Here is an 18893-nt window from a genome sequence, read left to right on the forward strand (position 1 = left end):
TAGAACACTTAAACACCAATTGACCACTTATAATTGACAGTAGTCTCTATAGTGAAATAACGAAGAAGGCCAAAAAGTGAGTAAGGGGCATTCAATTTGGGATTACTATGAGAGAGTAATTTGAGAGAAGTATATGTGCAGTAGAATACATGTTTCACTCACTCGGCAAAAATAACTTTGAGTTTATGAAAATGGATTTTGGATATAGACATCTTTAGTATGAAGAAAGCCATAAGAACGAATAGTATTAGGCTACTAAAAATTACCGTCTCAAAAACATAATTGAAAAGACAAGAAACATCACGTAACTATGATTTAGAACAATATGGAATTCTCAAGGCATGTAGGCAGGATAGGAAATCTACATTGAGATTTACTTCTTTTGGAAATTTTAATATGAGAAACACGTAAGAGATGACAAACGATAAAGGGAAAATGTTTCTGTAGGTGGATATATTTTAGAAACATTTTTAAATCAAGAAAAGAAGAAGTATTTTGATTGCTGGTTGCACTGTTGTAAAATATCTCTGTAGTGCACTTATTTCTTGAAATATTGGTATTGGAACAAATTACCCGAAAATCTAGCTAATATAAGTTGTTGTGTTAGATATCTGGGAGTATTCAAGTTCAGAGCTTTTTAAGGCATCAAGTCGTTTTTGCAGCAGTGTGATAGAAACCTACATTCTGGGTTTTTGGTACCCTGTGAGGAAGGCTAAGCTGTAATGTAAAGGTGAAAGTAAAAAGCCTTAATCGCTAATTTCAGATCATGTGTGAAAAGCATATGCTTATGTTTTTTGAGCAGTTAAAGTTAAAATCTCATGGATGTAGCCATTGCTTGGATATTGTCTTTAAATTGTGGTTTATCATGAAGTAGGAGACCCAGTGATTTCAAAGAGGTGTCAAAGTTAGGAGTGATGCAATACTCTGGATAATTTCAATCCTTTTTGGATTGTTTTCAAAATAATTATTATGACAGTGTATTTATAAAAAGGTGCATCAAGTTCTTTTAACAGATACAGTGGTTCAACATTGAAGTTGAAAAAGAGGAGTGCCAATGTTATACTAGAGGAACTCCATACGAGTGAACACAAAGGATTTACTTATATTTATTAATTGAGTGTTGCCAGAAAGATACGATTTACAGCCCTTCAACACTGTAATGTCAGTCATCCCTTTTTAGAGGGTGTCCAGTAGAATTTGATGGTCAGCAGTGTAGAAGGCTGCCGATAAGATCAGAAGACTAGGGCTACCTTCTAGTGTTACTGGGGCATATGCCACCTAATTAATATTCTGTGCTGTATCTGTTCCTAAATTCAATTGAAATTACTAGCTCTTTCAAGAATATGCTGTTTTTCTGTTTATCTTAGAAACATACGGGTGGCAAGATGCGGGACAGTTATTTGAATTTTTATGTGATCACTTACTCACCAAGACAGATAGATCTCTAGTGTATATTAAACATTGTGTATAAGTAAAAACCCATTTTCTTTACTACTATAAGAAAAAAGAAATGGACTTCTACTCCGTGTGAACAATAATATACACAATTTGGGTGTCCTGTTTAATGATGATCATATTATGTAGTTATACCACTGCAGCCATGTAACAAAGGACCCAATGAAGAATGGTTTGTGCAAGTAATAAGTAACTAATACAATGCTGCAGACCCGACTGTGGACATCTCAACTGTGTCTGCACGTTTACGAATATAAGCCTCAAATAGGGCCCAGATATCTTTGGGTTGGGATTGTACAGACATAAGTACCCAGAAAGTGGTGAGTTGTTCCTGACAATATGTGGCAATCAGAAACAGCTCTTTTACCATCATTCTAATTGAATGTCTCGTTTCAGCTCCACATCAGAGAACTACTTTTAGTTTTTGTAGCCGAACTCCATGGGAGTGCATGTAATTTCTCTCTTTGTCTTTCATGTGCTGCTTCATTACTGAAACCCCTGACTCCGCGTTCACTGTGTTGCTTTTCACTCCTACGGCTTGTCATTGCTTCTCCTGTACCCGGTGTCTCGCTTGGTTGTGTTTTTTTTATTTTAATAAACAGTGCTCAACTATTGTTCTCTGGACCCTTGCTGCTTCTGTCACCCTTCTGCAATTACTTCATCCCCTTGCATGCTCCAGCTTTGCTTTAACTACCGAATTTACCTCGCCCCCGATTTCCTTTTTGGGTCCCGCTGGAAATGCATCCGTAAGGATGCATCCAGCTGGAGACCAATAGCGATCACTCTGGGGGGAAGGACGGACCGTAGGGTGTGCGCGCTTTTGTAGCTGGATTCGTGTGCGCGAACGCGCACGTCGCGTCCCACGCCGTACACATCGCAGACAGACACTCGCTCACACACACACCCCCCCTCCCCCCACAGTCACACACACGCACTCCAAGACACATACACGCACGCACACACACACACACACACACACACACACACACACACACACACACACACACACACACACACATGCCGCCCCCCCGCACGTGCGCGCGCGTACATGCTCCCACCCCGCCCGCCCGCCCGCAGCTCAGCAACGCACTCACCGGCTTCCTCTCCTCAGCTGCAAGGCCCGGCAGCAGGACTCTTCTTCCCTCCTTCGGCACCGGGGCGCAGGGTAGGCTCCTGCCTGCTCCGGTGCTCCCAACACGGCTCCAATCGCGGCTCTTCCGTGGTAGGCTCCCGCCCTCCTACTTCCTATTTCCGGGTGTCGCGCCGGCCTGCCTGACTTCCTGGTCGCAGGCCGGCAGAGTAACGAGGATGTTTTGCGGTATGTATTTATTTATTTAATTATGCATTTTTATATAGCGCAGACTTTACCCGAAGGCGGTATTTATTTATTTATGTATTTATGCATTTTTATATAGCGCAGACTTTACCCGAAGGCGGTATTTATTTATTCATGTATTTATGCATTTTTATATAGCGCGGACTTTACCCGAAGGCGGTATTTATTTCTTCATGTATTTATGCATTTTTTAGCTTGTACTCCAACATCCACTCTCGCACCAGACAATTTATACTACCCTGTCTTGTAGTTGGGCTTGGGAATTCATATTCCGGACAAATCGGACATGTCTGCAGTGGCAAACTTGGGATCGAGTGGATGTTCGCTGGCAGCTCCATGAGGCTGTTTTAATTGTGGACTGTTCACTATGCCAGTAACATTAATGCTTGCTGAATCCTTCTGCTGTGCCGCTTAGTGTGTGTTAAAAGGATCAAATATTAGGAGCTTTATTGTGAAACACCTGATCAGTAAACTGGGGTCTGCTAGATTAGTTAAGCATGTGGCTGTCACACATAAAACATGGTCCCTTGAGGCATCCTCTGTGCTCCCTTTCTTGAATCTGAAACTGCATTTTCAATGTAATACATAAACTGCCGTTTCAACAGAGGTGGCAGCCACCGTTTTATTTTGACAGTCCGGAGTGCTTTTTGGAATGGTGTATGTCTGCTGTCTTTTTCCCCCAATTTTTTTTTTTATAGTTTGCTAGTGATTGGTTAAGCTTCCAGTGACAGCCATTGATTATCATCTGCTTACGTATTTTTGCATGGGGAATCGGTGGTCAGGAGGAGGAAATTGTAAATACGTTCAACCGCTTTTTATTGTACTTAATAAAACCTATTGCCCCATAACCCCCTTCCTTCCAGACAGCCATGAAGTTTTCCCATGATTATTGGCTCTTGATCTAGTAGACTTTTATGGCTTTGGGAAACAGTCTGTGACATACAAGTGTATCATCACAAGGGTCTGGTTCTTTCCTTAGTTTTTCCCCCCAGCTGTTTATATTACCTTGGTGCTCACTTTAAATATTTTCATTCAAACACTTGCCACTTTGAAGTCTACCGTTGCCACCTGTCAAGTTGCCCTTCTGCAAATAACTGCATGCAAACACACAGTTTGCGGAACTGCAATGGAGCTAAAGTATAACCAGTTTACATATGCACCACACCTCAACAATTCAGGAGGTTTGTTTATCCCAGTGTGACATGGGTCAAGGCATATGTCTGGTATCTACACCCCCCCCCTTGCCCCCCCCCCAAAATAAATCCAGTGTATAAAATCACGTTTAGGGGTGTGTTTGGTAACATTCTCTGTCTATGCTAGGATTAACAGTTACAGCAGATCATGTCAAGGGATTTGGATCTACAGTAGTTGTACTCAACTTTTATGAGGGATCCAGTAATGATTTTCAGGATATCCATCTGAGATAAATTTGTGTGCAATAAATCTAAAAGTTTAGTCATTTACATAGTGGTTACTCCGAAAACCTTTTAGTTGTTCACTCTTCTTGTGCGTTGGACAACCCTGATGATAAAGATGCAGTGCTCTGAAGTTTTATCTGAGGACATGTAATCCACTGAGTGGTTGTACAGAGGGAAGAGGTCTTGAGAAGAGTGATGGTGACTCTCTCCTCTTTTGCCGGCAGTACTGTGACTGCATTTATGACTCATTTTTTTGCCTGTAATGTCCATTTAAATGATCTTGGCTCATCCATGTGGTTAGGGGAGTTGTTGTTCAGTATGAAATTTGAGCTTCAGATTTGTTTGTGTATGAAGATCTTGCATTCCAGGCTTGGAGTTGTGGTGTGCTGGCAGTTGAAACCTACAGGTAATCTTACAATTTTTGATACTTGTGTACATTATACAGTGCAGTTGAGCGCAGCATGCCATGGCAACACTTGGTTTTGTATCTCCTTGTTGCAAATTCACTCAGATGACACCCAAAGTCGATTGTCTTAATAGTACGCTTCAAAATCCTCATAAAAAGCTACCTAACTTTTAAAATGATAAATCTAAACCAAATCGTTTTATCTCCAGCTTCCTCTTGTGACCTGTATGGAGAGTGCGGCATTTGGACATATGTAAATTGTGTGGTTTATTTATTTATGTGGAGGGGTCGATGGGAATAAAATTATACCGGAATTTTGGAGGAGTGTGATACTGTTTAAGTATTCATATCGGTTCTTTGATCTTGGAGAATTGTTACTTCTATGCCAATAGCAGAATGCGTTATGTATGCTCATATATTTGGATTCCATTTTCTATGTACTTGGTTAAACAATCTCAAGATGATGGTTCTGAGAACATCAAGGGCCGACTAACCTGCACAACGCCTGAAACGGAGCATGATCACTAGGTCCATGTTTTTTTTCAAGCATGACTCTCCTGCGCCCATTCTAACTTTCATTTCATAGGTTCTCCTTCCCCCTCACACGCATGAACAGTCTGTGAACTCGGTACATTACTTTCTTTCATCGTCTTTAAAATGGGCTAACAGTTTACACCAATGGCCCGCGCAGACCTACCAAGGACCTTTACAGTAAAGCCAGCATATTGGTACGTCCCTGGTAGCACCGTGGGCCCGTCTAGCCCCAATTAACCTCTTCTTTATTGGTTTCCAATAGGTTTACTGCTTTCAAGTCGCGCCATACCACCTCGCCTTTCCATACAATAACTGATAATTGTTTTATACAACTTTGTGATTTTTATACATTTGTTACCGCATAATTTGGCCTCTTTTTTTTATTTTTATTTTTATTTTTTATACCCAACGCTGCCGCATACTATAGCCCAAGCTCTCGCTCTCTCTCTCTCTCTCTCTCTCTCTCTCTCTCTCTCTCTCTCTCTCTCTCTCTCTCTCTCTCTCTCTCTCTCTCTCTCTCTCTCTCTCTCTCTCTCTCTCTCTCTCTCTCTCTCTCTCTCTCTTCCCCACCTTTTCTCTCTCTCTCTCTCTCTCTCTCTCTCTCTCTCTCTTCCCCACCTTTTCTCTCTCTCTCTCTCTCTTCTCCCCTGTCTCTCTCTCTCCTTCCCTCTCTCTCTCTCCTCCCGTGTGTCTCTCTCTCTCTCTCTCTCTCTCTCTCCTCCCCTCCCTTCCCTCTCTCCCCTCTCTCCCCTCTCTCTCTCCTCCCCTCCCTTCCCTCTCTCTCTCTCTCCTCCCCTCCCCCCAGCCCGGAATACAGTACCACTGTGATCACAAAATTCTTAAGCACCCTGCAACACTGGGGATTTACAGGAATCCAAACACCAGCGTAAAGTACTTGAACAACAATGACGTCTGTCTTATAAATGTCACAAAAAAATGTTAATATTTCACTTCTGTTCTTGGATTTTCGTGAAAATACAACACATATTGCATTACAAATGCTATAGGTGTCACATTTGGGAAAGTTAAAACTATTGGCATTGTAAATGACAAAGCTATTACTTTAGCTATTACTATAGCTATTATCACAACCAACACATAAATAAAAAAAATGTAATTCACAATACCAATGGCTCAAACTTTCCTAATGCGAGACCTATTGCATTGCAAATGCTTGTTCTTAATAGGAAGCTGCAATTTGCTGTCAGGCCACTCCTGTCTTAACAAAAGGGTGATTAGGCAAGTTTTTAAAATTTACATTCCAAGATGGGCATCCATCTACTATCTTGGTTCAACAAATTATAATAAAAAAGACCACCACATCACTATGCATGAGCGCACATGCGTGGTAAATTTGGGGCCACTGTAGCATCATGGTATATACATGCACTGGTATGATGACGCATGAGTATGCATTGATGCACTTTAAAAAAAATGTTGTTGGTGCTGTTAGCATAGAGAGTAACCATTTTTAGGTCGTGCCTTCTAGACCGTGCAAGCTGTCTGGTTACGAAAGTGTTTTTGTGGGCTTACCAGGAGCTTCCAGTCCACCAATTGCTTACTATTGGTTAGCTAACCTTACATACTTATTATTCAATGGCTTCCCTTCCTTTTCTTGTGTAACACCCACTCGCTCCCCACCCCATGAAGCATACCCACGTTATCCTTTTGATGGGCTGACTTGTATGCTTCCAGTGCTCACATTTAGGGAAGACAGTTTTACTTCTTGGTTAAGCCCTCTATGAGAGTGCATCTGTTTTCCAGCTCTCTCCTTCATATGCCTCTCCCCCACTGAATAACCATCCTGCACGTTTCATGTTGCTATTACTTGTGTTTATTTTTTGGAACTGCTAGGCATCAATTTGCTGCCAGCCCTTTTGATTTACAAAAAGGCGTTCCGAGCTAGTAAAATTTCATTTTGTCAAATTTACTGATCCTTCTTGGAAAGGTAAATAAAAAATAAAAAAGCTGCCTGCTTCATTTTGTAGGCATGTGCTTGTCTGGTGATGCATGCACACTGCATCCTGCTTGAGCAGACCTATGAAATGACACGACCAGCAGCTGCGTCATCACTCCATTTAAAAAAAAAAAAAAAGATTTCATTTTATTATAACTGATGCTGCAGAGTTTCAGCAAATGGCAAAACAAGTAGGTGCAAAAGGATGAGCCAATAGGCTTTGCCAGTGCTTGTTTTTTGTTTTTGCTGAAGTTGAACATCATCAGCAAAAACAGCGTGGAGCTGGATGTTTTAATAGCCTTATAGTCCGACACATCAGGCTATACAGCAACTAACACCCCCTTCCTTGTTTCATACTGGGACCAGTAAAACAAATGGACATTTAGTGATTAATACAACGCACTGTGGTGGCCTCAAGGCCATAGAACAGCTTTCGTCATGTTGATATTGGGGGAAACTTTGTATTGGGCTGTAATTCCCTACACCTTTAGGTTTTACATTCGAAGGAAGCTGTTATATTTATGTTGTATATTTGAAGTTCTTACACAATGATGTAGTTTATTGTGAGATGTTTAATTTGAGCTTTGTGTTTAGGAGGGACCATTTCACATTTATTACTTTGTCCCTTTTAAGTGGACCATGTGTCTTTTAACCTTTACAGGGGAAAAACTGTCAAAGCAGCAGCTTCACAATTCCAACATCATTAAGAAATTAAGAGTGAAGGAAAAAGAGAATGAAAATACCATCACAAAGCAGGCCAAAAAAATTAAGGAGCTAGAAGAGGAATTGCAACATTTCAAGCAGGTTGGTCGAGACTTGACCTCTATAAAAATAGCTATTCAGATTATTTTTTCCTGTCGCATTAGTGTGGCATGCTTTTATGTCAAAACTTCCCAACTGCCTTTCTCAACTGTTCATGTAAGTAGTTGATTTGTATTTTTCGCAAGAACTGCTGATGGTGAAATATAGTTGTTTAGAAGATGCGTGTGTTGGGTTTTATAACTCCAGTATAGTTGTTTGCACACACAGTGAGGTGATGGTAAGTGCACCAGCTTTTCTCTTGCCATCTGACAGATACACAGAAGTCAGTTTACTTAATGTTCAAACCACCCTATACATCCCTCATCCCAGTTTGATGTCCTTTTTTCGAAATTGCTTCCTATTTTGAGCAGTGATCACATATTTACAACATGCCCCCACTTCCATTTAACCTTCTCACTGACATTAATGCTCAATACATTACCAGCAGGATGGCACAAAACCAGACAGATTTAACTGACCTCTCATGCAAGCATCCTTCAAACCCTGCATGCACATCAACACTTTAGTTAGGTATAACCCCATTACAGTACACACAGCATAGGCATTCAGTGATGTCATCAATTATGTCCTTCATCATGTCATGAGTAATGTATGATGTGAGGTTAGAAGCAGTGTATGGCAGGGGCACAAGGGATAGATGGCTCGCTGAAGTATAAATAGCGAATTTTCGTCGGGGGGGGTTAAAAAATTACATTGCCACAGTCATTGTCACCTAACTATAACATCCCTTTAATCTTTGTTTATTTTTTCAATTCAGTGCTAGGGTGTTGTTTTGTAACTTGAAGTAAGACTACCATCCCTAACTGTACACAGGAGAGCCTTGGCTATGTAAGGAAGCTTGAGTATATGTAAAGAGTTGGCACTCGTTAAAGAGCTGAATAGAGAATGCAGAGAGTCTGGTCTTCCCACCTAAGGGGTCGTAAGTGTCTGGAGGGAGTGGGCTGTAAATAAAATGCACACTAAGTGCAGACTGAATAATAGGGTTTGGTGAGGGACTGGCCTCTCCGTTAAGACCTCTGTCCAGGGTGAAGGCTGTACATAGTAGGGCTTCATAAGGGACTTGCAACTCCACATAGACCTCTATACAGAGCGAAGGCTGTGTGTAGTAGTTTTTCAATAGAGTTTTATATAGTGCGCACTTGACCCGAATCTGGTATCAGAGCGCTTTACATGAGGACACATTCATTTTTTTTGTTGGGCATGGGGAGATTAAGTGATTTGCCCAGAATCACAGGATGTTCAGCGTCATTGCCGATACTCTAACCCAGTTCCCCAGATTGGAGGTTGACCGCCCTAGCCGTTAGGCCTACTCCTCTCCCCATGGAATGAACTCTTTGTGAAGACCTTCATACAGGGTGAAGGCCGTGCATATTGGGGTTTTATGAGGGACTGATCTGTCTGCCAAGAACTCTGTACAGGGTGAAGACTGTACATGGCAGAGTTTACTGAGAGACTAGCCTTTTTGCCAAGCCCTCTGTGCACGGCGAAGGATGTGTATAGTAGTATTTGGTGAGGGACAGGCCTGTCCATAACGACCTCTCTACAAGGTGAAGCATGTTTGTAGTATGGTTTGGCAAGGGACTTGCCTCTCCACAAAGACCTCGGCTGGGTGAAGGCTCTGCATTATGGGGTTTGATGTGGAACTGGCATGTTCTCTGTACATGGTGAAAGCTGTGCAGACTAAAATACCACCTATACCAGAGACAATATCGCAATTTTGAGACCTGGCACCATTGGCGTGGGTCTCCCTTCCATTTTTGTTGTTGCCTCATGTGTTTTTGCTGGAATTAGATGATTTGGGCACTGTGCCACTGCTATTCAGTGCAAGTGCTCCCTACTGTAAATTGTTGTACTAATCAGTGGTTCCATGTTTGGCTATTTGGTTTACTTGTCAGACCCTAGTCTAGTGCACTGAGTGTGCCAGGGCGTGTAATCCAAATGCTGCTGGTGGGCCTGCAGCACTGGTTGTGCCACCCACAGAAGCAGCCTTGTAAAAGGTGTCTAAGGTCTGCCATTGCAGAGCCTGCGTACAGTCTGGTACTGTCATGCTGACTGGGCAAATGCACCCACTTGCCAGTCCCTAAACCTTCCCTTTTCGTCATATCAGTCACCCCAATGGTAGGCCCAAGGGCAGGGTGCATTGTAAGAATAAGGTAGGATAAGCCCTGATGTGTATGGCATGTCCTAATAGTAAATAACAGCCATTTTCGTTTTTCAGTATTGCAAGGCTACCTGTTCTCCATAGGCCAGAATGGGCTGTTAGTGTTATTACATCTTATAATCCTAACTGTCTCAGAGAACATGGTAGAAATTCGAGTTTAGTATGCCTGAACTCAGAATAATAAAATACATATTTTAGTGAAGTTTATTTTAATATTCTGTGTTTGTAAATACCACTTTTAGAAAGTAGGTATTTGCTTGTCTAACGATTCAAACCTGCCTCTGCTAGTTTGTTTGTTTATTCCTATGTCTGGTTTTGTGAGTGACAGGGCTGGGAATTCCAGTTGACAGGCTGAGTCACCCATTGGTGAATAGAGAGATCTGCATCTAGATGGGAGGGAGGAGTGCACCTGAACCTTGAATAGGGCTGTGACTGCCTTCCACAATGCTGGCTCCACCCCATGGGGAGCGGCTGATGTATCTGCCCTGCACACTGAAAGAAGAGAAGGAGTCCTGTAATCAAAGTGCTCCAGGACTGTACTTGCCTTCCACAATGCTGGCTCCACCTCCTGTGGGGCGTCTGATGTGCATGCCCTGCACTGTGAAAGGAAAGAAGTCTGGTGCTTCAGAACTGGTTTGGACTGGACAAAGGCCCCTCTCCCCTCAGAGAACAAAGGAAGTGCCTGCTGCTGTTTTGGGCCTTCTGAGGAACTGCGTGTTGCAAGGAGCTGGAAGCGCGACTCAACGAGAAGAAGCGTGTCGCTGTGCCTGCCGACGCAACTCCGAAGGAGGGTGTCGCCGCTGGAACTGTCGTACTGCACCGCATCGGAGAGAAGCGTGATCAAGATGATGATCTCCCCACTTGTGAACTATCTAATCACTATGTTACCCCTCGAATTATCCGAGGAATTCCACAATAAACTAGACATCTTACTCTCAAAATTTTTATGGAAAGGGAAGAAGGCAAAAATTAGTATGAAAAAACTCAGATTAGATAAATCTTTGGGAGGGGTCAATCTAGCTGACTCTAAACTATATCAGACAGCATTTTTGTGGCAAAACAAGGCTCCTACTGGCTAGTGCTATCGGCCGAATACACCCTTGTTTGGCTAGATATCGAGAAATCAATCCTTATGAATCTTACACCAGCGGCCCTCTTAACCACACACCTAAATATGGTCACCTGTTCAAAATCTCTTTTCAAGAACACAAAGTCTGCCCTACTAAAGATTGACAGACAGTTAGACATTAGTGTTAAGCAATCTAACCTTGAATCCCTCTGGAACAATCACAAAATACTATATAAGGGAAAAATCTCACACAACAAATCATGGATTAATAAAGGGATCTACTTCCCCCATCAACTCTTTAACCAAGCCTACTCTCTCTCCTTCAAAGAATTGCAATCCAAATACAACCTACACTCACTTGACTTCTATAACTTCCTAAAAATTAAATCAGCGGTAACCAAAGGAAAACATTTAGCATTACCTCCTTCCCTCCCGAGCTACCTATCAAAACGACATAAACTAGGTCACCAGGTATCCTGGATCTACAAATTAATAGGCCCACAACATTCTACCCTCAATAAGAAACTCACATCCTTTTGGGAATCACATGCCTCTTTTACGATCTTGGAGCTAGACTGGACCGAAACCTGGAAATCTACCATGAGATATAAGATCACCCCAACACTCTCCCAGACGAAGTTCAGGTTACTTCACAGGGCCTTGTGCACACCAGCCAGACTCCACTCACACAAAAGTATGGATGATTCCATCTGCTGGAATTGCAATGACAAAACAGGAGACCTAGAACACTTATTAATTCAGTGCGAATGCGTTATACCCTTCAGGTACAAGGTATTCGATTTCGTATCTTAACGTTTCTCATACTCTCCTAGTAGGGATCTCCCGTCACTAGTATTCGGTTTCCTCAAAGCTGGCACACTCAAGAAAAATTATAGGGCGCTCCTAGACCTACTCCTAACATCAGCAGTAAAATTATTCTCAGCAACTGGAAAGACACACGCAAAGCTTCCTTCAAATGCTTGCTAAACTGGGTCACCAATCTAAGAGGAGCTAATAATATAACTCTCCAGAACTCACCATGGAAATATTCCACCAGACACATGTGGGACACTCTTGACCTCTACTTTTGCTCACACAAACCGCAATGAAGCCCACCATTTGTAGTAACTGCCCCTCTACACGATCTACTTATGCTAGTGTTCATCTTTCCTATGCATGTGCTCTTATGTCACTGGAAGTGGCATACTTATAAGGTCTGTACTTTGTGCTACAGTTCTCCCTGATGTTCTTAGAGATACCGCTAATGATGGAGTTAACAGATATAGTCGCCTGTGATGCAATACACTGATGCTACATGTGTTTATTCTGTGAGGTTCTGCCTTACCATTTTGTTTACTAGTGACTTCTTCTAGCCATGTAATTATTGCTTTGTACCCAATCTTCATTTTCTGTATGTCTATTTCATATGTCCCTCATTTGATGTATTGTCTGTATTGTTTTATTGGAAACAATCAATAACAAGCATTTACAATGCAATGGTTTCGCCTTTGGATAAGTTAGAGCTATTGGCATTGTAAATGACAACATTTGTATTTATGTGTTGGTTTTGTCATTTACATTGCCATTAGCTTAATCTCTCGCAATGTGAGACCTATTGTACCCTACGGACGAGCTCCGCAGACAGCAATTACTACCACACACACACCTAGAGCCACACACACACAAACACACACACACCTAGCCACACACACACCCAGAGCCCAACACACACACCCAGAGCCCCCCCCTAAACACACACAGAGCCCCACACACACACACCCACCCAGAGCCCCACACACACCCACCCACCCACCCAGAGCCCCCCACACACACACACACCCAGAGCCCCACACACACACACACACCCACCCAGAGCCCCACACACACCCACCCAGAGCCCCACACACACACACACCCACCCAGAGCCCCACACACACACACACCCAGAGCCACACACACACATACCCACCCAGAGCCACACACACACACACACCCAGAGCCACACACACACACCCAGAGCCCCCCCCACACACACCACGCGAAACCTAAAAAGTATAACAAATGAAAATGCAGAAGGAATAGGCAATATACAGCTCTTCGCCATCCACCGGAGTGTGCTGGCATCGCAAGGCCTGTGCACTGCAAGCCTAGCACGCCCAACGCTGCCTCGTGTCACGTGACGCCATCAGCGTTTGTACTTCTGGGTTTTTGAGCTCACCTGTACAGTGTTAAAAGTGAAAGTACAATCCCCAGAAGCTACAACAAGCCATCGTTCGGTTGTCTAGAAGGCCATGGCATTAACCTACTAGCTTACCTATTGTTCTCAGCTACCTACCCTCCTCCCGGCTTCTCTAGGCCCTTGCCAATCCAAACTCGAGCGAGGTACTTCAAAATTGGAAATGTCACCCCTCGTTGTTAATGCCAACACTACCCCCAATCTCCCAAGGAAATGATTGTGGGACTCCAGTAATCTACTGCAAACGGCAGCAAATGCCCTTCTTGTTAGGTTGACCACATCTTAAGAACCCAAAACCGGGTCATTTTGCAAAAATAGAAAAAAGGACTACAATTTCACATCATCGGGGTTGTGCAGAATGACAGCTCTAACCAACATAGAACCAGAGGACATAGAAGAGGCACTTTAAAAAAAAAAGTTGTTTTTGAAGCAAACATCCTAACTGTTAATTAAATAGCTTACTTATAACACCTCCTAACTAGCACAGCTTTAGAACACCATGAAAATAAAGTGCCTCACTGTTTTCAGTCAACCCCCTTAAAAAGAGGGCATGAGTCAAATATCCCGAAATCTGCCAGAGCAGCTGGTGAAAACCGGGACTGTCCCTACAAATCCTGGTCACCCCGCCTCATGTTAAAAATGAATTCTTCCTATCTAGCGGTCAGAACACCAGTCAAAAATAGGTGCCCGCCAATTCCCACGCTTAAACTTCTCCAATAGCTCATTCTGCATTTTTCCCGACGCTAATCTGTCCTACATCCCGTATTTACAACTCACTCTCTTAAAGAGACCCCATCAAATTATTTCGCCCTCCTCTCCTACAGGATGAGAAACCCATGCGCCAGAGCGCTGAAGGTACCAAGCAAGCTACAACCCCTGCTCCCCTGAGCCCACCCCAGGGCCGCATACCTTGGGCATTAGTGAGTCCGACCTCCATGTGTGAGGACCCTTCGGCCTGGGACCCTCCCCCCCGTGCCCTTCTCTGCTGCAGCCACACTGTCCTCAGCCAGAACCCAGAGCTCCGGGTCAACGGGACACCCGTTCCAGGCCTGGGCTTCCTTTTCACTCGTCATTGCCGTCAGGTGTGCCGCCGCGGTAGAAAGACCCGAGACTATAAATCCCAGAATGCACGCGTGTGCTGGGCAAAACCAGGTCTCCCTACACCGGTAAGTAGCCACGTGCTGCATCGTCAAAGACACCAACAGGAGGGGGTAGAACCCGTCTTGTTACTGGTGCTGGCACTAGTTTCAAAGAAGGGGTGGGTTACTGCACCCCGGAGTTCCATGCCCACGAGTCAGTAGCCAACACACTGCGCCCACCCAGGAGCACAGTGCCCGGCCTGGACACTGCCAATTAGTCCTTAGACAAATGGCGCCTACACACCCCAGAACAACTACCAGCATTCGCTCTGGAGCTATCCATGCCTCTTATCATACAGAACTCTAAAGACCCCCAAATCCCGCCTGCCCAGGTTCCATTGAGATGCCGCCTCTGGACTAGTGCCGGCCTGCCCGAATCCACGACTGCTTCCTTACTTTTCAGTGACCCCCTCCCCCCTTTATCAAGAGTTGGTCCGACCCAGGACACTCCAATACCCCTGGATAGGCACCCTAACCCACTCCAGGGAACATTCACGAGCCCCTACATCACAGCCATGAGGGCCACACTGACCCCTTTTCACTTCAAGCTGCTTTTATTCCCCCCTGCCTCAAGCAAATATAAGAAGGCCCTGTAATTAGGACTGCCCATGTACTGTCTCACCCCCTCCCCCATAACACGTAAAGAGACAGCTGGACTTCACCGTGTTCGAGACACTCCATGTCCATCCCAGTCCATGTAGGAAACGCTCGGGCAGTGCCCGGGACAGGAAGCACGCACCTTTTTCCCAGGACGTATGCGCATACATTTAGGACTTAAACTCAATTCTCACTACAATAACCAACATGCCCTCCCATTGGATAAATACCAGCCCCCCAACCCCTAAATAGAGATTGTCCCACCCATGTACCCCCAAAGAAGTCGGAGACCCTCACCTGTGCGTTGGTTGGAGACCGAGCCCATCCTGGCCCTCTGCAGCCCGGGCCTTTCCCAGCTCTCCCCCTCCACAGCCTACGGGCTCTCCCAGCGCCCCACCCCACACCACTGAAAACCTCAGGCCAGTCCTGATCACATCTCCACCGGCACACTGGAGGGGGAGGGCCCGACTCTGAAAGGATCCCAAATTCAGCAATACAAAGGCAGGCCCCTGCTTCCTCCTCCCGCCCCTTCCTGGACCAAGCAGACCCCCTTCATAAAGCCGCCACTAGAGCCCCGGACATCCCAAAATTACTCCTCTGGCCTCGCAACACCCAGAAGTAGTTGACACCCTAAACAGTCAAGATTGCAAATAGTCCCTTTCACATAGAGAAGACCCCCAACGAGACAGGACCCCCTCCCTGGTGGATGCACACGGTTTATCTAATCTTTACATGCTCTCCAAACCTCCTCTCGCAGATGACGTACACCCAGTACATGCGTACCCCCATCAACCAACTGCAATACATGCAGAGCGCCCACCTTCTGCCGTACGGCTTTATATGAAAGCACCCAGACCTATTGGGAATGCCGTCTCCCCCCCTCTAAACAAGCATTACGTGACTATGTTCTGCTTTCATGCCATGACTCTGTTTCAAACACAGTCCGCTTTAGACACGTTACATTTCAGTAAAATTGAGTGACTTGTATATAAAAGCTTGCCTTGATGCATACTGCGTTGGGTGTGGGGGGCTGCTGAAGTAAGGGTGTGTTACAGCTCCAGACAGGGTGTGTGCAAAATAAGCGGCTCAGGCTGGCCTTGGCCTGCTGAACTTGACAATCTGTTGTTAACGACAGAGGGACTTAGTTCAAACGACCACCAGCCTTGTTGTGAATGAAGCCGGGAAACTGCCCAGGCCGGCTTTGTCCTCTACACAGGAGTCTGCAGACGAGACGGGATCAGGGCTCCGACTGGAAGCAGGTTCATAGTCAGCCTTCACCAGAGGCATCCCCTTTATCATTGTCAGTAAATAATAGTCGAACACCGATTTATACCGTTTACTAAACCACGTAAACTGTAATGTAGTTACACGCTTTTGAGTACCAGCTAAAAATGACATATCCTGCTTGAATTTCGGACACAAAAAGTTTAAAACAGTTTCAACAGGTATCAACCTCTAGGCCTTATAAAGTACGATAACGGTCAACAGTCCAAGGATGAAAGTTAGCTAAATCCACAAAACGTCATCACGGCAAATCACTTTTGTCAGAGCCGGCCTGGGAGACGCGAGGGGTGTGCGTGTTTGAGTTATCTTACCACTGCACAGTGTTTTGAGGCCCTCATAAATACGGGTATGACATAATTCCGAATAAACGCAGTCCTCTCAAATATATAAAACTAACTGTATTGTGTTTGCAATGCTAAACTGACTGTTTTACACGTCTGACAACTGTACCCATTTTACAAAAAAGCGCTCTGGTCTCTTAACAGCGGCAGCTATGATCATGGCAATTCGGTATTAGGGTACACAAGTATTTTGGTCGACACGCATTAAGGGAATCACCCAACATGGCACACGCCGAAAGCATCTGTATCGATTTAGAACATCTTCATATACAGAAGAGCGCTCTGAAGGATGGCTGTTTAGTTTTTTGTCCCGATACGTCAAAACGTGACGACTTAGCACTAGCTGTAAATTCAGTTTGTAAAACCCTCCTTCCTCACACGCCAGAACCATACACCAACAGATCAAAGAATACCATGGAGCCGCGCTAAACGACAACGCGGAACACCTAAAGCTTGACAAGGCAACGACACACTGTGCAATGTAGAACTGACAGTAACAAAACACCAATCATTTCATATCAATAATTTGTCCAAAACACAACTGCAAGTATCTATTTCTCCTCTTCTCAGCATCAATTAACCGGATGCCCAAAAAGGCATATTTGCCATCTTTCCCACACTGGGTGACTTTAAGCGTCTCCGTTCGTCACAATGTAAACAACGGGTGTTCACAGAAACTAAATAGTTTTTGGCACAAAATAAAAACACATACATTGTGCTGCTTATCCTCGCCCCCTCACTCCGGGAAGCATGTTCCCAATCGAATTACTCACACATTTCACACTTAGCTGCCTCTCCCAATTTACAGCTAGGTGAATGAGGGAGGGGGGACGTGCGGCCACGGTCAGATTGTGAGTCTGTGAAGAAAGTGTGATCCGGGAAGCCCGTCTACCTCCCACCTAGTATCTTTAAATGATGGCTCCTCCCTTGACGCGAAATAGGCGCCAGTGGCAGGCAGGCGTTCTACCTGGAGGGAGGGGGTGGGGTGGTGGGTGGGACCACGCCTGTCTGTATGTAACGGGCCGATAAAGAGACACCCGCTGCCATAGTGTGTAATATTAAGCACGAGACAAGTCGAGGAGAGCCGTGCAGTGCGCTATCCTCTTTGGGTACTGCTTATCAACGTACATTCTGCGTTTGATATTCTGGGGCCTCCAGATGTGGGTAGGTGCTGAGCCAATCCGCCCAGGATCACACGCCACCTGCGTGCAAGTGTCTACAGCATCTACACTGTGTCGTACTCGGTCAATTTTAAGAGTCGCCTGCTCTCTGTACTTGCACCAAACTCTTGCCCTGTGCATAAAAAAATGTTTACAAAGCTGGAGCTATAGTGTTTCTTTCTGCACATACATAGCACGCCCTGCTCAGGAGGGGCATATGCGCCCTTATGCCTCCAGGATGAACCATATTGGCGTAGCATATATATGACATTCCTTCACAAACGGGCTGCGATCCCTCGGATGTAAATCTTCAGGTGGGCAGGAAGATGGCCTGGAAATATTAGCAATATGCTCTGTAAGACACGTAGGTTGTGTCGTTATGTGGAGTTTCCCCAAGGCCACTAACGCAGCATTTCAACTCAGGTTTTGCAGGTATCAAAACTGATTACACAATAAAAACAAGTCCGGTCCCGGGCCGCGCTGTGATTGGCTGACGTCACGGGGGTGTCCCGGCCGGCAGCCAATCACAGCGCGGCCCTGGAATGACGTCACGGGGGTGTCCCGGGCCGGCAGCCAATCGCAGCGCGGCCCGGGACAAAGGGGCGGGGCTTAAAAAAAGCACCAGAAACGCCCCCGAATCGCGTTTTCGAGAGAAAACGCGATTGACAGCCTCTGCCTCCCAATGGCTAGCCTCCATTTATGGAGCTAGCCAATGATAGGCAGAGGCGGGCCATCACCCCAGATAGAAATCAAGAGGTTTTGCTAGCGCATGCGTACTTCGTACACATGGCTAAGGCAAAACCTAAAAAACTTTTAGAATTAAAAAAAAAATGCATCACAGGAAAGCTAATGGAGTCAGAGAAGCTTTGAAAGACCTTCAACTACCTGAACCGAACCAGTGATACCCCCACCCCCACAAATCTGGTGGTCATCCTAGTACCTCTTAATAACCAAGAATAAATAGAGAGCACTTACCCT

The 18893-nt window shown here is 44.8% G+C and overlaps 1 protein-coding gene across 1 annotated transcript in view; it reads left to right on the forward strand.

Annotated features, from left to right (window-relative positions):
- The window catches only part of LOC144783370 (TATA element modulatory factor-like), a 131408-nt gene that overhangs the window by 80101 nt on the left and 32414 nt on the right, over positions 1-18893 (forward strand). Inside the window, exon 6 of the mRNA XM_078662376.1 lies at positions 7768-7910. Coding sequence (XP_078518502.1) covers positions 7768-7910 — 143 coding nt within the window. The remainder of the gene's footprint in view (positions 1-7767; positions 7911-18893) is intronic.

The sequence above is a fragment of the Lissotriton helveticus genome, chromosome 9, assembly GCF_964261635.1.
Source record: "Lissotriton helveticus chromosome 9, aLisHel1.1, whole genome shotgun sequence".
Lineage (NCBI taxonomy): Eukaryota > Metazoa > Chordata > Amphibia > Caudata > Salamandridae > Lissotriton > Lissotriton helveticus.